This window comes from Syngnathus typhle, linkage group LG12, assembly GCF_033458585.1.
Source record: "Syngnathus typhle isolate RoL2023-S1 ecotype Sweden linkage group LG12, RoL_Styp_1.0, whole genome shotgun sequence".
In the NCBI taxonomy this organism is placed as follows: domain Eukaryota; kingdom Metazoa; phylum Chordata; class Actinopteri; order Syngnathiformes; family Syngnathidae; genus Syngnathus; species Syngnathus typhle.
Window position 1 is genome coordinate 433,159 of NC_083749.1, and position 22,393 is coordinate 455,551.

Genomic DNA, 22,393 nt, shown 5'->3' on the forward strand with positions numbered 1-22,393 from the left:
CTCATTCCACTCCTGGCTCGTGATGATGTCATAGCTCACAAGGCATTTGTTAGGGATGCAGCTGCTGGGAAAATGCAACACTGGGGCGAGATACTTATGCTACGCAAAGTTAACCCAAAATAGTCAATAAAAAAGTCAATAAAATTAAACTTCAGCCGTGCCATGATTACCGCTTTAATTATTTAGTTTATCCTCAGGTTGTTGAGGGGGGTTAAAAAAACTAAACTGGGCCGAGTACTCAATCTGTCAAGATCTCGTATCGCTACAATGATCGCAATGCCGGTGTCCGATTGCTTCTCCCGGAAGAACCTGATCAATGAGAAGAGCGGACGCTAGAGGAGAGGATGCAAAAGCTGTTTGTTTGATATTCAAACATTTGCAGCTTCCCAGCCAAAATGTCACGTAAGGAGAAGAGAACATTTGAAATGTTGACATTCGGATCAGAGCCAGGCTCTGGTTTGTCCTCCTAATGAGGAGAAGAAGAGTTCTAGAAAATAGACGGATGCATTTTGAGGCCCAATTACCCAGCGTACACAAAATGATCCTCGAAGGCTATTACATAAGCGTAGCCGGTCATGCGTGAGGGAGCAACACCGAATTATGGCACCGGGCTCTCCACCTTCATTTTTTTTTGCTTTGTCACTCACTTCTTCTATCTTCCACCCCATCTCCGAGCAAAGACGACTTTGCGTCTGAGCCCCAACTAAGAAAGCTTTGTTTAGCTTGTTAACATCTATTCATGTGCATTGAAGCGTCCCCCCCCCCCCCATTCCAGTCCAAGTCCAACCTGACCTTACAAGCAATTACACCTCCTTTACACAGACCACTGCACCGTCTTCTTCCCGTTAGCCCGATTCCAAGGAACGGGACTGAGACGCACAATCGGTAATCGGAGACGGCCACGACAAACGCGACTCGACCTTTGGACCCAAAGGTTCCGTACTGCAACGCCGTGTGTATTTATATAACGAGCTATACTCACAAGGAGGGGGGGGGGGGGGGGGTGCATAAGAAAGCCGATTTGAGACGGGAAAGGTACAAACACTGGTTTGACTCCAGAGACTCACTTCTCCTCTGCTAAAAAGGAAATTGTGGCTGTTTTTTTTTTTTTATAGGTCATAGCAGACTGCTGGTGGAGGGCCATGTCAGCAATGTCCTGCTTTGGTGAGTATTGCGCAAAAAGGCATCTTGCTGCTTCAAGCAAGCAAGCAATGCAAAATGTGACTACGTGGGTCGGTTTTTATCAATTGTCTAAGGACGGAACATTCACCTGGTGAAAGGCAGAGGCGATTTTTCTTTCGGTTCGGCCGGCTCGCTTTTAACAAAAACGTCCCGGTTTGTCGGGTACGGCGTCAAAGGCGATTTGACAGAAATGAGACATGAAAGAGGCTCATTTTGTCTCTTTGCATTGGGAACAAGGAAGCCTTTGACGATTGCGGTTTGTTTGTCTCAGATCTCTCCGGTGCAATGTTTGCAAGTACAGGACAGTCTCACATGTTTTGGTTTGGTTAGCTCGGTTCTAACGCAAAGGTCCCAGTTTGTTGGGTGCTGTTTTAGCAACTCAAAGATTGTGGTGTGATTGCCTCTTCAGGTCTCTGAGGACAGAACCTTCACGTAGTTTGACCGAACCGGCAGTCGTCGAAGCGTTTACGATCAGGAGCACAAGAGAAGTTGTCCCGATCCAACAATGTACGAGTGAGTCATCAATGGTGCCCAGGCAAAACCGTGACTAACCACCACCAAGAGTATCACCAGTAACGGCTCGACAACGCGACGTGTTGCGCCCCTTGGTCTGCTAGCGCCTTGGCTGGGAACGGTCGGCGTCGGAGGCGGCCCCCCTACCGGCTGCGGAGAAATGTCTTTCTTTCGCCTCTAGCGGAATGACAAACAATGCCTCCCTTGCAAGGGAGGCCCTCTTGGGAATTATCGGGAATTAGATCATGACGACGCATGCACGCACGCACGGACTGGAGGGGATGCGGTCCCTCCCTTGAAAAAACACCCAAAAGACGGCACGTGAAGCGGCGGGGATGAAACTCACCAGGCATCGTCAGAATTCCAGAGCGAGCGAGAGAGCGACTGTGAAGCTGGACAAGAGGAAGAGGGGATGCAGGGAGAGAGAGAGAGCGAGAGAGAGAGAGGGGGGAGGAGGAGGAGGAGAAGAACCCCCGTGAGGCAGGGATGGATGCTTTTATGTTTATCCGTCTCTCCCCCCCCCTTGTCGCTGGACTTCCTCCTGCCTTGCTTTTCCTTATCCGGCCGGACCGCCGCAGCGACTCCCTCCAGTCCCGCGTCTACGTGCCCCACTTGCCCCGGCTCAAATTCGGGGAGAGGGTGGACGACGGCGCTTTTCGATTGCCTTTTGTCCTCCCGTGCGGCTCAAGCTCTCCCTTTCTCTGTCAGTGATTGACTGCGCCTCCCCATCGCTGTCTCCTTGTGCGGGGAGGAGCCTAGCTGTGCAGGCAGGCAGGCGGGGCGGGGCCGGTCGGGGTGAGGGGGGCAGGGAGGGTGTGTTCTATCACATGGATGTGTGTGTGGTGCAGGCCAGGCCAGCTCCTAGACTGCCTGTGCACAGACGCCTCGCTGTGCACATCTGCGCCATGTTAGATGTGGCTAAGTGACGATTGGCTCGTTTATTTGCTACTGATGAATCACTGCAGGGGAGATGCATAGACATGGGATGTCCAAACTACGGTCCGGGGGCCGCTTATGTCCCGTCTGTCGTTTTTTGGCGGTCCGCGGCATATAATAAAATATTTCACACGGCTCGCGATGCTATTAGTTCAGAAGTTGGTCTGCCACGTGCAGCATGGCTGACCCATCGAGTCAGGTGTCCGTATAAATATATATTTCGATCTATGGGTGAGCATAGCCCCCTACTCACACCCTTCTTGTGGCTCGCTCTTTGTCCTGTCAGCTGTTGGTCAAGTTGCACTGGCCCAGTCAGCTGTTGTCGTTTCTATTCAGTCGGACGCAATTATCTCGGGCAACTTATTAGGCAGTTTAAAAAAGAAAGGAGGGGAGGGGACAAAGGGGGCTACTTGTAGAACGACCGCTAATGGACGACGGGGAGTGAGAGTTCCAGCCCTGCTATTGCCTCCCTGCATGTGTGTGTTGAATGATGTCATCAAATATGACATCATTCAGCCCATTCTTTCCCGGATCAACACAATGCAGCCAAAAGAAGGAGAAGTTCAAACACACAAAATGACGTCATTCATAGAGCGCAGATTTCGACCTGATCGTGGCGTTTTATAATATACAAAGAAGATTTAAACATGTATAAGATGAAGACATTTTCTGACTAATGACATGGAATTGGGTCGTATCCCTCAAAGTGGTAGCCGACTCGCGACATCCTTCAACTTTCGACATTTTTTAAAAAACATTTTATCAGTTTCGTGGAAACTGAATGCGGCTTTAAACGGAGCTTTAAAAAGACATGGGCCCCCAGAAGGGGAAGGATGAGAGATAAGAGCGCCGTTTGAAGGCTTCATAAATGCTCCATCACGACAACAGCGCCTTCGTCGCTCGTTTGAAAGCTGCGATGGCGACGCAGAGTCTCGTCCCATTTTAATGAAGATCATGAAAAGGTTAAGTTCTGATTTTGTCGGGCTAACTATTTTGTTTGGAAGTTGAGTGAGTACTTAAGGACGGTCCAAAATCTGCGACTGCTAGTTCAAAATGGTAGCCGAGTTTCGACCAAGAGGAAGGGGCAGAGAAGGTGCCCAACGAACAGATTGATGTTGCCGAGATGGCGGCGTCGGGTCGCGCAGTCGCTAGCGGGGTGCGCCGCAGCCTCGACGAGGCCCTCGGTATTCCCGTCACGCTCGTGGCTCATCCATTACAGCTCATTACCCAAACAAGAGAACGAAAGAGTGGAGCCGAGGAAGAAAGAAGCTCACAGAAGCCTCGGCGGGGCTGCGACCGCGGCGGACGCATGAGTGCAGACGTCCGTGATGTAACATTTACAATTTACTTTGATTGTGATGCTTTCAGAAAATCGACATATTAAATATTGAAGCCAAATTGGCTTTGTTTTTATGCCATTACGTTTTCCCTTCGTTAAGTTTGCCGTGGACTTAAAATCATAGTTAGCAAACTCAAGGCCCGGGGGCCAGATAGGGCCCGCCACATCATTTTATGTGGCCCGCAAATCGTGCATCAACTTCATGTGTCATTACTAAATAAAAATATGAATTTACTTTTAAAAAATAGTTATTGCTCCCAATTTTTATTTCCAATATTTGAACTGGTTTTACTATTTATTGGAGTTGTGACAAAAATGAGTTTGACAGCCCTGCTTGGCAGACTTCCTTCTCAAGTGGCCACAAAGAGCACATGAAAGGTTTAACGGAGACCTGAGGGAGGCTTGATCCCGCATATTGTGGTCACAACACCTGAGGTGTGTTCACATAATTTAATACCTTCAAATGTCATCACTTTATTGGATATACAGATGGATGTGGCAGCCCCACACACACACGCTCTGACAGCGCCCCCTATTGACACGTCGCGAGCTATTGCTGCTTCACAAGAATGGTACGTTTGCATCATCGTTGATTCATTTGAACAGATTTCCAATTGCTATTTTCTTCAACTTGGGATTTTCAAAACGCGTGTGTGTTGTGCTAAATATGGACGTGGCCAGCGAGTGTCCAGCCTCTGATTATCATGTATAAATATTTCATTTAGGGAGTCCAGCTGCTTCTGTTTCTCATCGGCAACTCGCTCCCTCGAGTCTGCCTCGGGGGTCCGGAAGAAAAGAACAACCCACGCGAGGCCAATAAGGAGTGGTTTGTATGAATAAGCATAACAGGAGCCATGTGGATCTGCTCCCTGTATTGCATCTGCACATAACAGCAGGCATTTATTGGCTGCGTATGAAATTCCAGCCCTAGCCACCATGGGGTTGGGGGGGGGGGGGGGGGGACTAGGGTTTGTCATAGACTCACCTGTCATTGTCCACGTTGCGGAAGCCTGGCAGAATATGCCTGAAGCTGGAGTTGCGGTCCAGTTTGGGTTGACTCTTGGTGCGCTTGATGGAGCCCTTCAGCCGCCGACTCAAGAAGCCCTGCGCCACCCCCCCGCAAAAAACAAACACAGACTCAGGAAAAGTGTTCTTGCAGTGTGTCACAAACAACAAGATAATCCAAATCAGCTTTTTTTTCCTCAAGCCAATCAAGGCATCCTGTTTAATCATGCAACCATGACATTCACTTTCAAAGCTACGAGTGCTCTTCAGCATCATCTTTATTGAGTTGGCGCGCCCCCGTCGCCTGCCTTTATGAGCCCCCTTGTTCATCTTCCGGTGAGTAAAGTCGGGACAAGGTTAAAGACGTTACCTGAACTTAAAGCCACATCTCCATTATTGGATGATTACATGTTGTGATTCCCGCTTATGACATCATGGCGGTGCCGTAACTGCTTTCGATTCAAACACAGTAATCAAGCGCTAATTTGCCAGATACACGCCTTCCGTTGCGTCTGTTTTTTTTTATTTCCATTCCTCTTTGTCTGACTGCATTTACTTCCACCCTGGCGAACATCTGCACTCGCACTCCCCAAGCGCGCCGCCGTCGCCATGGCAACTGTCGGCTGGCATTTGGAGCGAGAAGAATATTGAGAAAAAAGAAAAAGTGTCAGGATGCTGCCAGTGTTTGCCGTGACGTGAGGCCGCTTTTATTTGGCGGGAGAAGCGGGGGGGGGGGGGGGGGGTGAATCGGGAGGATGATTGCCGAGTGCTAATTAAACGTAGCGGGTTTATGTAACCGTGCGCAACTGTCGAGTATTTTCATCCTGGTGAAGCTCAAAGCGCCTGGCTTTCAATTTGAAGATTGATTTCATCCCGCTTTTATGACCAAACGCAAAGAAACGCTTGAAAACAAAATGGAGTACATGATAGTCAACATTGGTGCGGTAGCTGCCATTTTGTCTGTAGCGATGCTAAGCTAAGCGCAACAGAGGTTTTTCTTTTTGCCAGCGTTTGCCGCCATTAACAATAACCACTGACAATGAACGAGTGCCAAGATTAGCAAGATAGCTAGGGTTAGCGGTCCGGCGCGATGCTTAGCTAAATGCGAGAAGACATATTTGTGAGTGACCGTAATTTTCGGACTATAAGTCGCGTTTTTTTCATAGTTTGGGTGGGGGGGCGACTTATACTCAAGAGCGACTTATATACATATATATGTTTTTTTTTCACTTTTTTGGGCATTTTATGGCTGGTGCGACTTATACTCCGGTGCGACTTATAGTCCAAAAATTACGGTGCTACTCTGTGTTGCTGCTCCATGTATGCTTAGGCAGTAGTTGTTTGAAAATTGGCATACCACTGCACTTGATCGTTCAGCGCCATCCTTGCATTTCCACGTTTGTTACACACGGTAGTCATACGACACACTGCCGTCCGTCACGGTCGGCCCATTAGGGCTACTGTGTAATTACCCACCAGAGATGACTAGGTCGCCTCGGGCTTTGGGCCATAATTAGAAAGCAACTTTATGACAGGCACAACAACATGGGTCTTTTGTTTGCCGCGACAAGCACCTGTCGGCAGGTAACAACTCGAGTAAGCTAAGAACATCCAACAAAGACATGTTTAAATCAAGCTCACATGCTAGGAATAGCATTTTGTAAAGATCCTCTTCAAAGCTTTGCCAAACGCCTAATCCCTCGCACACGAGCCGTTGAACCCATTAGTCGACGACACAATCTTGAAAGAAACAAATGGTGGATGACATTAGCAGTTAGCCTCGCTAGCTATTCAATTCACCTCTGGTCTTAACGCTTCGGACCTGCGGTTCCTTGGGTGGACTGTCGTCGAACAACAAAGGCAGTGTCATCAAGTCCGACTCCATCTCCGCCCCCAAAATATTATGCTTGATAATGACTTGCCTCATCCTGTCACTTTATGACACTAAAAGCGCTACTTGTTACTTTATGACACTCACTTCTGTGTAAACAAAGAAGCATAAACCAATGAGCGCACCTGCAAATCTATCCACATTTTTATTTTACTTCAGGACCATTCAACGATACTGAAAAAAAAAACAATCCACGACAACTCAGCAAACACACATGCTAAACCAAACATCGGTTTAGAATTTGAATTATGCAAACATGTTATTTAACCTTGTCCTCTTCCCGCTGTCGGAAGGTAAAAAGAAAAAGTGAGGATCAGGGCTGCTGCGCCTGTTATTACACTCTCAGCGGAGGCTATTCTCTCACTTTCATTCAGTCTGAATGGATGACTGACATCTACATTAACCCCACTCACACCCAGGGGGGCCGGCGGCAGGTGGGGAGCCATCGCCACAGAAGGTCGGAGGAGGAGAAAAAGACATATGCTGAGGCGATGTAAGATATAAAAATAAAAAAAGAGACCGAGAGTCATGCTGAGAAAAAAGGGGACAGAAATGGAATCGAGTGGCCTGGGAAAGAAATAATATCGACAGAGAAAACGACTGCTGGTTGAGGCGGAATAAACGGAGCGACGGACTGTTTAAAATGAAGCAACAGGAGTCATTAAAAACATAAAAGCACATGACAATAAAATGGGTATAAAAAACACTATGAAATTCAGGAAATAGGTCAAAAGGAGCCTTTGTATTGCCAACCAATCTAAGACATAGGCTGCCCCCTACTGGTTTGGAGTAAAACATATCCTACAACGTGTAATACCGAAAAAGGATAGCAAACTATGGCAAGAAATCCCATCAAAATATAGCTGCCATATCGTTTAAAAACAATATTCTATTTGAGGAAATGAAATCTGAGGTCGCAGTCGGACACAAACTACTATCCTGGCATTTACGCTTTGTTTGTGATGTATTTATTTTTAAGCCATATTAGGGAAGTAGAACTTTGAAGACAGCAGAGGAGTTTTGAGCGCCGCTTCCTTTCCGAGTGTCGTCTCCAGCAAACAAGGTGACGGAGAAACATTTTGACAGATTTAGCACAGGAGCACTTTAGATGTTGCCGTGAGGAGAGAGAGAGTATTGAGAGGGCGTTTTTTCTTTTTTTTTTTTAAAGCTGAAACCAGGAATGCATTGATCCAACCATCTACAGTACAGAGCTCCCGCATAACATTTCAAAGGTTTTCCAAACCGAATAAGTATATGGGGAGGCCTATAATTAACGTAGCGAAAAAACAGCAATAAATCTAAGGATGCATGCAATGTTTTAGAAAAAGTTGACAAAAAAAAAAATCTTCGAAGACACTGGCCCATCTGTTTTGGAGTCATGCATCCAATTGGGACTTATTTGGAGTCGATATCCAAGTCGTCAAAGTATAGGGAATTCACCTGAAATGGCTGCTTCATAACAAAATGGCCGACTTCTTGTTTCGGCATGGGTAAAACTGGTGGGAAACAGTTGGTTTGAAACTTTCTATGTGAATTTTGGGAGGTCGAGCTCAGGGTTGCTAACATGTATCCCTTTAAGACGACAAAGCGAATTCACGTTCAGCTCGTTTACAGTATTAGCAAGCATACAAGCCAAAATACCAAAAGGCGAGAGCTTAAAAATGTTTCCATATTTCCGATACATATTTTCTTTTTTTTTACACTGACAAATAGGTCAATTTGACATACAGCTTTTCTGTAAACACATTTAGTATTTACACTTCACCTCTGCTGCGCCTCCTGGCTCGTTTCTTATTGATGCAAATACCCGCTGCTAATTGCTAATTAGCTTCAAATTGATGACTCATCACCGAATTTTCCACTCAATTAACCGCCTGTTTGTCTTTGGAATTAAAAGTGGCGCGCTGCATATTGCGCTGGAAAAAAATAAAAAGCGTGTTGCACATTGACCGACCGGCATGTGCTCGCTTGAACCGGCTTTGATGTCACGCAGGGAGAAATGAAAGCGAGATCTGCGGCGGACTTGCGCAGCCACGCGCGAGCCCGAAACCTCGGCGGTGAACATAAAAAAAAAAAAACGACGTTTCCACTTCATCAAAGCCAGTCGGGCTCACATCACGTCCATCTGGAGGCCAGGCTGAGACTTGTCGGGACCAAAAGAAGAACTATAGAAGCAAGAGACAGACTCACAGTACTCACGGTGACTCTGAATGGCGTGGTGGCGGCGGCGGCAGAGGCCGACGCGGCCTCCATGGTGGGCGGGTTTTTGTCCGTCGGGCTGCCGGGCATGCTGCGTCGGCGCCCGGACCTCTCTGGAGGAGACTCTGCAGAAAACAAAGACGTGTATCAGTAAAATGAATGTGAGCGCCCCGCTGTTCGCTAGCATTAGCAACAAGCTAGCAAAGTAAAACATATATGGTACTCTAAACATGAGTGCATGTTTTGTGTTTTGCACATTCAAAATTTCCGTAGTCGTCAGCAGCGGCGCCTTTTTTTGCTAGCTTGCATCGAATTAACCGTCTGCTGTTTAACGGGCCCGCTGACGGAACGAGCGGCGGGGCGTGAATTGGCCGGGCAGACGAGGGAACGGCGGCTTCTGGCTGCGCAGCTTGCCGCCTTCCGTTGCGAAAACGCCCACCTCGGCTCTCGGTGTCAACGTAAACACGAGACGGAACAGATTTACTCTCCAGTCAGATTTTTCCTTTGAGGCCCATCTGGATTGGGAAGTGTTAGCTACTGTAAAACGTTTTTTTTTTTTTTTTGTAACTTCAATTGAAACAACATGCACACAAGCACCAAAGACACTTGAAGAGACGAGCGAGCATCGGCTTGTTGAGCGTCCAGCTATCGCTAGCGCCTGCTTTCTCCCCCTGCTTCCTTCCTTCCTTCCATTAACATTCACTAATATGGGTCACGCCGCACATTTCCTCTACGCGCCGACCCAACACCAGCTTAATGCTCGGAGGCGAGGTCGACCGACACGGGACATTCCCGTTTGCAAACGACCGTCTTGCTAGTTTTGTGGCGTAAAAAAAGTACAAATACCGTAATTTTCGGACCATAAGTCGCACCGGAGTATAAGTCGCACCAGCCATAAAATGCCCAAAAAAGTGAAAAAAAACATATATATGTATATAAGTCGCTCCTGAGTATAAGTCGCCCCCCCACCCAAACTATGAAAAAAAATGCGACTTATAGTCCGAAAATTACGGTACTTCACCAAAGAATACATATTCCAAAAACTCTTTTCTGTCCTGCCAATTTGGACCCATGGTAGGCGGGTCCCAAACACATCCACCGTAATAAACATGCATCAACCCCCGCCAACAATCTCGTCTTTTACGACTCCGGGCAAATATTTGTCTCGTTTTGTGGAAAACCGCCTCGCTATTAACCGACAACAGCTGCTCCATTCCACGGCAAAAACAAAAGGAGACTGTCGACCCAAAGTGTCGGAAAATGAAGACGTGACGTTGTAGACCAAACGCCGTCGCGGGACGGACGGCGGCGTACGTGGAGAATGATCATTATGAAAATAATAAACAGCAGACAGCCTGAGTGTGGCAAGAAGCTGACACCCTCAGGGATGAGAAAAAAAATCTGCAAAGAGAATGAGGAGTCTTGTGTTATGACAGCACACTTTCAAGTTGTCTGACTTCCATCTTAAAATAGATCTCAAAAAATACAGGCGCCGTAGTAACTAGGCTTATTTCTTGGATTTTTAGAATATTTTACACGGCGGAAGGAATCCCAGGGGTTTGGTACACCTTTATTAGGTAACCACAAAAAAAAGTAATATGCAAGTTTTTGGCAATAAGTTAAAGTTCAGTCAGGGGAAATCGTATTTTGTATTCAGGGTCTGGTTTTACTTGCTATGGATTTTATTTTGCTTTATATAGTTCCATGCTGCTCATTTTAGTTTTATGATTCAGGGGTTGAGCTGTGTGAGTTGACACCCCCCTCCCAAAAAAAACAGCAACACTTTTTGAGTCCGTGTGTCTGACACAACTCAAAATGTGTTGTTTTTTTCGTGAAGCTGTCAAAACCCGGGCGCCTTGTTTAGATCCTCAACGGGTCAACGAGATATGCGCTCGGATAAATAAAATAACAAACTCGCGCAGCTGTCAGCAAGTTTCTTTGTACCCGACTCCCTCCTACCTTTCAGGTGCGAGACAACCCGTCTGCAGGGGTTTGCGGGCCGGGCCGTCTCTTGAATCTAAATGTGTTGCCTTAATGTCAATCACGGAGCGACGCAACGCAAGGTAATTTGGGCTCCTCCGAAAGAGAGTTCTCATTAGCCACGCGTCGCTTGAACGGTGATCCGTGTAATAGAGGTCACGAGACACATAACAGGAACACTTTTGCTCAGCTTTATGGCTTGCGAAGAAGAAGAAAAACAAGTTAGCAGAATCAGTGGTTGTAAACGTGGCAGAGTCAAGAGATTCAGGTCGGATTGGATTCAACGGAATGGATTCAAAAGGAGTCGCTTTGGTATCCGTTCACATGATTCAATTGTGATTGATGAATTTGGGGACTCCACAAAAGTTTTTGGAGGAAGAAGCAGTGGCTGTTAGGCAGAGGAAGTTAGTGGTTATGCAAAATCTGACGTGAATAGCCCAGCCTCGCTTTTGTGTATAATCCGAGTCCATATTTATGGATTACAGGAGGGATTAGCTTGCACCTGTCGCCGTTATGGCAGTCGATGCTCAGGAAAAAAGCATCGTCATCTGGACCGTCTCCAGCATTTACCCAAGGCTCGAGGGCTGAGACGGCAGGGAACGACGGGAGCTTGAAGTCCAGGATGATTCGGTCGCATTGGTTCGATGACTCAAGTTAGCAGACTCAAACGATTCGAACTTGATTCACCGCTTTTAGATCATTTGGGGTAAACTCGATTGAAAGACTTTTTTTTTGTTCTTATTTTCCAGGCTTGCTTTTGTGTGCACGTCATCATGCGCTACGCAAATATAAGCAAGCGGGCGAGTGAGAAAGAAAGAGGAAACGGAGGCAACTGATAACAAACTTTCCATCTGAAAACAATAACACGTGAGCTCACGCCTCGGCCGGCCGCAGGGATGACGAGCATGTCAAGAGTTGCTCGCAAGAGCGACCTCGGTCGAGATGAAGGCCTCGACGACGGCAAACCGGCTTGGAGGAAAAGCGTGTTTTTGTTGACGCGAGCCTTTCGATACGGCTTTCATCGTTCGCAGAGCACTTAGCGACAGCCTTGAGTTTGTTCTTTGCCAAGTGTGTACTTCCACATTTGAAGGAACTCTGATGACACCTTAATTGCTACTTCGTTACTCTCTAAGAGACTTTTAAGGAGGCCCCCCCCTTTCCCCGAACAGGCAGGTTGACCCTCGAGCTATCGTCTGTCAACTGTTGCCACGGTGACCGAGAAGTAGCATCGGTGTGCGAATGGCAACGGCAAACTGCCTTGAGCCGATCACTTGGGGTGTAACGGCAAGTCGTGTTTGATATAGTATGCCGCAAATCTTTAGGAAAAAAATTAGAGCATTGTAGCATTTTAGCTAGCTCTCAAACAACACGCAGTTTGGTGTCATGTTTTTGTTCCACTCAAAGTTTTTTTTTGTTGAAACAAGTTATCAAAATGACTTTTGCATGTCATTGAAAGAAAATAATTGATGACTTTGGTAAATTCCAGAGTCAGGTTTTTTTTTTTTACCGATGGATACTTTAAGAAAGTACAGGACTTGAATCGAACCTTTTTTTTTTCACTAGTCTTTTTTGACATCCAGGTGAGTACAGATTGTGATACGGCGAAGTGACAAAATGTTATTTCCTCGACTGCGTTTATTACCCTTCCTCGCAGCCGGCCGGGTTCGACTGCGAGAGCGACTGCGCTGCCGCTGCAGCCGAGACTTGCCCAGGAATCTGTAGTAGTACGACCGTCTCCCGGATCCCTTCCTGGTAATCCCGGCCATCTTTTTCTCGCTACTCTTAAATCTCTCTTACAAATTCAAGTGATTAAGAGTTTTAAAAAAAAAAAAAAGTTCTCATAGCAAAGTCCTCCTGCACTGAAAGTCCTCCATTGTCCAAACATTCCACAGGGTAGACTGAGGAGATTGCAGCTGCTCATGTCCTGCCTGTCCCTGCAGCTCCACCTTTAGAACACTCCCACTCACCCCCTCAACTTTCCTCACCCAAAAAAAAAAAAACCTTTTTCCCACAACGAGATCCCAGAACTCCGAGATACTGCGTGTGTGAGCGTGTATCCTGGCGGCTAGGAAAACTTCCCAGTGTGGTAGAAAGAATTTTATCACACCAAAAGAAAAAAAAAAAGGCTAGTTAGTGTTCCCTGATTGCATAAAGCTCCCATTGTACCACAGTCAAAGTCGATGCAAAACCGCTCTCTCGCTCTCTTTGTCTGCGCGACCAGGAACAAAAACAAACAACCGCAGATAAAGACTTACAAAGGAAGATATTTGAGAACATCGTGTTTTTATGGATGTGAAGCGTAAATGGGTTTCAGCTACTGGCCTTTTGTTGGTTCCAGTCATTCGGGTCGACAAAGCTTCAATTGAAGAGGAACACGTCTGTTTGACTTTCAATGACAGCACTGGACAGACCAGCTAACAACTAGCCAACAACTTTTGTGTCATCCTGTAGCTACTGTGCACTTTGAGAATCACTGAAGAGTTTACAGATGCAAAGGAAACCAACACTCAGCTCGATTGTTCCCGTATCAAAAACATCAGCCAGCCTCGCGCAGAATGCGCTTGCTGTTGTTTATTTAGCCATCGACCGACCGGCAGGAGGTGGACAGACGCACAATCCCGCGTGGTCAGGAAGCTTCTGAAAATGACGATAAGTCCTTTTGTTCCTCGCAATTTCCAGCAAATGCTGAATCGTTAAGGTTACGCTCACGATCCCCCAAACTGCATTTTCCCGTCAACGGTGTTTACCAAACCGCTCATGCGTCAGAGCACTTATCTGACTTGAAAAAAATAGACGCCTTCAAAGTCTGTTTATCTTAATGCAAAGACATAATGAGAAACATGGGCTAACCATTAACATCCGTGTCATGGTGTGAGAACGAGTATTTGAACACAAATGGTGAAGCAACACACATAGACAGCGATGAGCCCGCCTCCATGGACATTATCTCACTTTATCTGCATCATACTGCCACCAGGTGGCCAAGATGAGCATAACAGACTCATGCCACTTGGTTTACGGTACATGTTTGGATCATGGACATTTCTTTAGATTAAAAAAAAAGGGAATGAAATATTTGAAGTTGCTTGTACATATCTGAATTTGTTGGTTGTTGCACAAATAAAACATTGAATGCTATTTTTACAGCAAATGTATCAAATACTTCATTTCAACCTTTAGTTGGCCACAATAATATTAATGGCAGGAATGTAATTTTGCTTAAGGACCCCTAAAGACTACAAGCAGAAGGGTTGGTTGAGTGGATTTTAGCGTGCAGACCAATAGCTCCCCCTTGTGGAGAAGGCGGCAACGTACAAACAAATTCCACCATGAGCTATTCATTCGCCAGTGGACTTTTCTAAAAATAAAAATGTGGACACGTAGTCACACTTTGAGGGAGACCTCTGTATTCTACTGGCCGATTCTAGGGACAGTTTTTGTCAGACCCAAATAAGACGGGATGGCCTCAGGGGGGGATTTAAGTCTTAAACCGGAGGTCACTGGATCATAACCCGGGTTACTTTTAATCTCCCTCCTCGGTGGACTTTTCTAATCTTAATCGTCAATCTGACCTTGCCAAAAGTGAGAGGGGAAAAAATCCATTCCTTTTCATTTTTTCTGTGCTTCCACTTCGCCACATCTGCATGTGCGATTGTTTACAGGGGTCACCAAAATTTATAAGAAGCACACGACTCTGCTCAATGGACAAAAATATGTCGTCCAGTGTTTGTTTTTTCGCAATGTGCTGATGTTTAAATCGCTGCTACCAAGCGTGACACGGCGGACAGCGAGACAACAATGTCGGTCGGGATTACAGTAAAAACGCTTATGCGGCAGAAGTCCGTTCCAATCAAACCTGCGTAGACCAAACAAACACATGACGCAAGCGCCCAAACAACAAAAGTGCGTCCCTACCCCAAACAGATTCCCGGAGGCTTCATTGATCCCCGCGGAGAACTCATGCATGTTAGCACATGCTTTAAAAATAAAAGCCGCCGCCGTCCTCCGCCTCCTCTTCGTAATCCTGTTCCTTTTTAATCTAGCAGCCAAGTGCCTTTTAAATCCCCCTAGCCCTTGGCAGACATGCTAGCTCAAGACGAGCGCAAGAAGGAAGACGTCAAACAGGAAATCTCCATTTTTTTTTTTTTTGCACCAACTTCTTGTCGATGACCGTATCTAGAACTTTTGATTTGCATGTCCAATATAGCAAGGCTCTCTCGCAAGGCAACAATATTGACATTGAGGCAAAAAGACAGTAGGAGCATTATGTTGGATTTAGTTGGATTGAGTAATACGCTGGAATTTGAGGAATTCACGGCTTCTCGTGCAGCCCACAGAGGCTTCATTGTTGACATTAACAATGGGCGTAATTTGTTAAATGGCCATGTGCATTTTAAGTGGTCCGAAAACAGAGAGCAAGAGTGCAAACGCGTGCTTTGTAATCTCCTGTAATCAAATGTAGCGTATGGCTAGCCAGGAGCTAACATTCAACACTTCTCGTCAAAAGCAGACGGATGGACACCTCTCACAGCAGAGAACGTAATTTCGTTCATGAAAAAGTTCAGCTTGGTTAGCCGGCGGCTAATCAGCTAGCGGATAGCTAAAATAAAACTTGTTCTGCTTGTGACTAATGCACTAATCGAACAAAACACGCTAGTTGTTAGCTCCTAGCACAACATTAACGTTTGTCAAACTCAATTCCTTTCCCTCATAAAATGTTTGGAATACGAAGCTGCTCGAGACCAGGCGCTTTTAAAATGATTCACTCCTCTGATCATGCTCGGGAAAAAGGAGAAAGGTTAAGAAGGTCTTTCTTCTCTTCATTCACTACAGGATGGTGGAGGGGGAAGAGGAGGAGGGAAAGTTCCGTCCTCAGACAGCTGCTTCAACAAAGACACTCGCAGCATTTCTCTTAAAAATAGCATCCCTGTTGTGGCTTGGATGGACCCCGTGACAGGAAGTGAGAAGGTACGTTCGAAGGGAAAACGGGGAACCTCAGGGAGTCGAGTTTATGTTCCTGTCTTTCCTGTTTTCTGTTTGCTTCCCACTCCAACCTCACTGTCCTTTCCTGACCAGTCTTGGAAATCAGAATCAAAGTTGGACGCCAAACATTAGACAGCTGTGCAATTCCAAACATTGCCTGGTTTTCGACAAAATGGCCGATTTCTTGTTCAATTTTATACATTGAGATATTTCTCATGCCAATTTTGTGATGATCCATAAAACTGGATGCAGCGTTGCATCACTTTGGATTTGAGGTCATGGCTTTTGAGTAGAGGATAAAGATTAGGCGGTCCTGACAATCATGACGGGGACAGATGCCAACGTTGGAAGTCGGACAATTTCAGTTGTACATCTGTAAACAGCTTTTTATTTGGCCAAATGTGTTCAGCCTAATAGCGCTGATTATGATAATAGCATAATGGCTTCATAATTGCATTGCAGAACATCCTCAAACTATTTTGCGACAAATTAAAGTGAGAGAAAACTAATAAGCGACACGTGCCCCCCCCCCCGCCCTCGGCCCCCACCGACCGGAGACGCCTGATGTTTCGCACGCGCCGCGCCAACAACTGCTACTTTTCAACAAGGCGACGCCACCCACAAACACGGCCGTCTTTACATAGTTGCTCTTGAAAAACTTGGACGGGGAGCTGAGAAAACAAAAGCCAAACCTGCTCGGCCAAAAACACACTGAGGTGTTTGTGAGCTGGGGGAGAGACGCTATGTCACCTTCTCCTCGACACCCAATTAAAGGCTCCCATTTTTTTTCAGTTTCTGCCTTTACTCAGGTAGTAGGGACAAAGAATTGAAGTCAGGAGGAGGACACGGGGGGGGGGGCAATCCTCAGGTGGTCAACTCTGCATCAAATCTGACTACGAGCACTTTTGGGACCGCCGTCCCCAAAAATGATTTCCCGCTTGATCACCCCCTCAACGCCTCCCCCCTCCCTCTTCTGTGCCTTCCTTCCTTCCCCACAGCTGCCGGCGCTCTAATAATAGGACAACAATGCCCCCAGACGCACATTCGCAGACGCTTACTACGACTACATTCGGAAAAGTTCACCTCACGGAACACGAAAAGTCACTTTTTGGTAAGTGCAGCTTCCGGCGGCGCGTCGGGGAAAGATGACGGTGTGAAATCCGGGGGAGGCTTTTCCTTACCTCAGAGTCTCATCCCAGAGGAGAAATCCCGACCAAAGCAACAAGTAGGAGTTCCGGTTGAGCTTTTTCGCCTGCCTTTTCCCCCTCATGCAGGATCTTAGCCGTAAACAAGCGAGTCTGCTCTGCTATGCCAGAGTGTGAAAGAGAGTGAGAGAGTGTGTCCTGAGCGAGGACTCCTGCGGGGCTCACCCTCCCTGCCCCCCTCGACCATTCCACCACGACCACCTCCTCCCACACTTTCTCACAAAGCAGGAGCGTCCCGTTCTTTTCTCGTGGTTGGAGCTGATTTCAGGGAGGAAGTCAACGGTTTAGTTGCCGCCCCCCCTCTCTCCTCATTGTTGAAAGAAGGTAGAGGGAACAACGTGTTGTTCCTCGGGGCAAAGAGAGCAAGAGGAGGAGGTAGAAGAGGAGGAGGTGGAGTTGGGAGCCAAATTCCAACATTGCCGTCCAGCCAATGGGAGGCTTTGTTGCGGCCCGAGCGAAAAACCGCGGGGCCAGGCTCGGGCCTCTCCAGAAACACTTGGGCTCGTCGCCACTGAAACCCCTCCTGGCCTTTTTGATAGCATCGCTGCAAAAACTCAAGTCGTCTCAAATCTTAAATCAAAGTTAAATATGCTTCCGGTCTTCCGTCAAGCCAATTTGAATTTTTAAGCCGTACGGGTGGATCGTGACGGTAGGTACAGTAGCCCGCTAGCTACACAGCCACGCGTAAGAATATTAAGCTAGCTAGATAAACATTTTTGAAGAGTGACACTCGTGTTTCTGCTCAGGACTTTTGCCCACGGAAGCGACAAGAGATAGCACCCCCCAAATCTTCTCAATGCACCCCCCACTTTCTTCACTTCACATGACACTTCATTTCCCACCATCCAGTCACACGACTCTGAAGGCTGTCTGTTTGTCTCATCGTAGCGTACAATTACAAAAACACAATAGCACAGCTGCTCCCCTTTCAGGCATGAATACCAAAATGCTTTATTAAAATTATGACGACAATATGGATGCCGATTATTACGGCACTGGGTAAAAAAATGCAGCGGCGCACCCGCTAGAGGCGGCGGCGTCGTACGTTGAGGTATGCGGCCTATAGAATTACAAAGCGTCTTTCATCTGCTGGCCCTGTCCCTCATCCTGCACTACCTGTCGCTCACTCTTTGGTTTTGTCACGCCTGAGAAGGTGTGAAAAGGTAATGACAACCAAATCGTGCCTTAATGTGATCGATTGCTAGCAAGCGTGTAGCTGAATAGCAAGCGAGAACTTTCAATGACAGAAGTCTGACTTCTTTTGGGTGAAGGTAGGATGATGTATAGAAATGTATTATTTGATTAATTATTTAAAAAATATCTATATTTAGGACACGTTTTTTGTTATTTATTAATTGTTAAAAAAATATTACATTGAGATATTTGGGGTATTAATGAGCTAGGGTTATATTTTGGAATTTTCCAAAAAGCCGAAGACAACAAAACATTTTTTTTTACTGGTTACTGACATGTATGCATCGGTAAAATCTCGCCGCCGCCATCCTACTTTAATGTCGAAAAAGACTCGCAGGACTGCATTGTTTTGACTGCTTGCTTGCTATCTCACTGCGGTGATAGATTTTCCCCCCTCATCTCACGCTCTCCCCAGCGCCCCCCGGCACACTTCGCTCCGTGTGGGATGGACGCATTTACATAAGAATTAGCGGTCGTGAAATGCGCGTTTGCACGACTGTGGAAATGGAGACAAACACAAAAATGGATGTGCAAGAGGAACGTCTGCTGGCTACAATATGATACCGCAGTGAGTCTCTTGTATCAAATGTATAATCTTCCCAACAGGTTAGGTTTGTAGAGTAGATATAAAAAGTCTACACACCCCTGTTTGAAATTCAAAAAAATTAAGTTCCGATGTTCCAGTAGGCTTTTTGTGACAGTCAATTGGAGACTGCGGAGCGCAATATAGCAATGTGCAGGCTAAGCTAACAAAAGCCTGAGCCGCCAGCGGAGGTTGACATAACAGAAAGGATACAGAGGGCAGCAAAACTGGATGTTATCTTTCAATTAAAGTTGTCGGCGAAGATCACGACCTCGCAGGGTTCACGACTCCCGGGTTCTCCGGGTTAAATTTAACCCTGCGGCCTGCCGCAAAATACTCTTCCCTCTCTTAAAACGAGATTACAGCGTAAAAAGAGGCACATGCAAAAACTGCAGGCCGGCTCCTAAAATATCCTTGGCGCAGCGCTAAACTGGGGCGAGATGGTTAGCACATGACAAAACAAGCAAGGCTACGCTCGTATAAAAAGCCACGCGCATTCTTCCCTGGCAGAAACACACAAGAAATGCCGACGGCGCTTTCAAACCACAAGACCGCCGCTTACATCTGGATGAAATATGGTCCGGTCGGGAAAGGTTCAACAAATGTGTCCCTTTGCCTACAAAAAAAGAAATAAATTGACAATCCTTGCCTGAAACGACAACGCTTCACTTGACATTAGCATTCTCTATTAGCATTAGCATGCCTTTGGTTGCTGATGAAGAGAAAAACTCCTCTCGCAATTCCACTTTTAATTCCCCAAATTGCTGAGTGGACGGGAATGGCGTCCAAACGCAGACGGGGAGCGGCAAAGCTCAAACGCCGCTCTGTTATTTGAGTTATGCAGCGTCGCCCTGGATCCAAAACATGCGGGAGAATGTCCAGCATCAGCACAAGTCACACTGGCGGCGACTTGGGGAAAGAAATCAAAATGGAAAGATGGGAGCTTTGTCATTCAAAGTGATAGGCTCATCTTATTCGGATTCGATTCGCAATCTGCTTTTGGGGTCATCAACGTACAAGAACATTGTCACTCAACTATGACATCATCTGTAACTAAAAGAACATTTAAGTTATGTTTGGGTGAGTGTTATTTTAGAACTAGAGTTTCGAGTTGGTTTGGCGACACCGGAGACTCTCCACACTTTGCTTTTTAGGCACAGCCAACACAAGAAATGAGCTTTTTCAAATTTCGATGAGTTTGCAATCTCAAAGGATTTCTGAAACAATTCCTAACTAAATCTTTTGGGGGTTTAGCGAAAGGCAACTTTTATTGCTTTTTCTTCTTCTTCTTAATGACTCGGTCGAGACTCAAACAGGCCTTGGGGGAGGCCAGAAAAGAAGATGAAAAAGGGGGGGGGGGGAGAAAATACGACACTGTCGCCGTGATCCTCGCGGGATTTATTTGTGTACATAACTCTCCCTCTTTCTCTTTCTTTTTTTTTCTCTCTCTCTCTCTCTTTGTCGCCGTCGGCCGCCCACAGGCGAGCGACACGCTGCATACAAAGCAGGATTGGCAGAAGCACGGCATTATCGCGCCCACCGCAGCGCAGCCCTCCCGTGCCGTGCCGCACATGGGCGAGCTCACGTCCGTCCCGTCCCGTCCCGCATGTGGGACCTTGAAACCGGAAGCGCTTCAACTTCCAGGAATTTGGACTGGCCAACACTGTCCCTTTAATAACCGTGCAAAATGCCAAATTTGGGTTTGTCCAACGGTTGTCAGTGAGACAATTCCACTGCTGATCTGACATGACAAATGGCTCATTGAGCCCAATTTGGACTAAGTAAGACTTTTGAACTCTCAAAAAGTATCAGCTGCTCACATCTGTGATAACTTCTTGAAAAACGATCACTCACCATGCTGAGCATCCGCTTCGGGCTCCATGGTAACTCACGCGGCCATATTCCAAGGGTCCAAAAGTGCAACTTTTGCTGCCTTTCCGACTGGTTGTCCGCCGAGCGAGCGAGCGAGCGAGCGAGCGGGCTGCTGCTCCGGCCCTGCTGCGATTCAACTCGCATGAGCGGTGTGAAAGAAAAGGCACGGACGGAGGGAGAGCCAGTGGACGGGAGGGAGGAGGCAAGGACGCTGTTTCCCCGCGTCAGGGGGTGGAGAGAGAGAGAACGAGAGAGCGAGAGGCTTGTGGTTGCAGAGGAGCTTTTGGGTTTTAACTCTGATGCCGATCAGCACATTTTTTTTCCCCCCTCGGCGGGGAAAAGCAAGGAAAAGCGTGTCACTTTTGGTTGTTTGCTGGCACCGTTTGGAATACAAATGTCACGCAGGGTGGCATGTTAAGGGAAAAAAAAAATCTCGGGAAGAATAAACAGCAGATCTCAAGTGTTTACAGTGGTTATAAAAAGTCCAGAGCTGATTTTTCCCACGTTTGTCCCCAGTCAGAGAAAACTGATGGATTTACATTCTACATTACATTCTTGTATCTCCCTCTCAAGGAGATATGAAATCCGATCTCATATTCTGTGGCTGAGCTATTTGGACTCCAAATGTGAGCGATGCAAACGACGCGCAGGCAGAAGGACACGCGGCTCCTCTCACTCGTTTGGCCTTCAACGTCTTCATATTTGAAGAGTTCATTCTAAATCATCTCTGCTAACTTGTGGTTTGGATAGCATCAGTTTCGTCGGAGACAAAAACAACCCTAGCAATCATTTAATTTTGTAAATAAATGTCTCCCTCTAGTGGTCGACTCTTAGTCTATCTGGTCATTTATCTTCCATCCCAAAAAGCCAAGTGTTGAAACGGCAGCAATGGAGTGTCTGCTTTCTTGCGTGAGTGTTAAACGATTGAAAAGTCGTGCTCACCGCTCCGGGCGGACGGCGGGCCGCACAGCTCGCTAAAGTGCGTCTCGGCAGGCACGCTGATGGTGCGCCGCAGGAGGCCGGCACCGCCTGACGTGCATTCTCTGCGCTCCTGGAGCAACATCTGAAATGGAAGAAAACACAATTAGCCAATCAAAAAAAAAAAAAAGAAAATCAACCAACCCACTTCGAGATTGCAGAAGATAAAGTGAACAAAGAGACGGACGGCACAAGCGTCTCCGTCCTATTGTCGTAGGGCCAAAAACACATGTACATATATACACCACCAGATGGCAGAAGAGTGTTTAAAAAGGTGAGGATCATCAAACACCAAACACTCCTGCAAGCACCACTTGTTCTCAAGTACCGAGTACTTTTTCCACGGGAAGGATGCGGCTACCTGCTTTTCCTTAAATGTGGAGCGGCCATCGCCAAAGGCGCCAAACGGCGGCGGCTTCCAGGCGCCTCGCTCGTCGAACGAGCGGCCGCGTGACAGCCAGTGTCGCGAAGGGCATCGGACGTCTGGGGAGAGACACAGGAGGGCGACTTTATCCCAAGATCATTTCATTTAC

At 46.9% G+C, this 22,393-nt stretch overlaps 1 protein-coding gene and 1 long non-coding RNA gene across 8 annotated transcripts in view; one reads left to right on the forward strand and one right to left on the reverse strand.

The window, feature by feature from the left end:
• The window catches only part of dab2ipb (DAB2 interacting protein b), a 35,132-nt gene extending 14,098 nt beyond the window's left edge, over positions 1–21,034 (reverse strand). For 2 of the 7 annotated variants that reach the window (XM_061292936.1, XM_061292933.1), the window contains exons 1-3: positions 12,688–13,400; positions 9,057–9,190; positions 4,956–5,074 (exon numbers count right to left, since the gene is read on the reverse strand). In XM_061292936.1, coding sequence (XP_061148920.1) covers positions 4,956–5,074; positions 9,057–9,190; positions 12,688–12,811 — 377 coding nt within the window. In that variant the 5' untranslated portion in view covers positions 12,812–13,400. Of the gene's footprint in view, positions 1–2,041; positions 2,423–4,955; positions 5,075–9,056; positions 9,191–12,687; positions 13,401–14,960; positions 15,091–17,209; positions 17,592–20,864 lie in introns of those variants that run through there. The other 5 variants (XM_061292935.1, XM_061292937.1, XM_061292938.1 and 2 more) reach the window with 5 other exon arrangements.
• On the forward strand, positions 1,043–4,905 carry LOC133163341 (uncharacterized). Its single transcript, XR_009716364.1, has 3 exons — positions 1,043–1,164; positions 4,460–4,542; positions 4,696–4,905. It is a non-coding gene; the product is annotated as an uncharacterized LOC133163341 (long non-coding RNA).
• Positions 21,035–22,393: the final 1,359 nt, after the last annotated feature.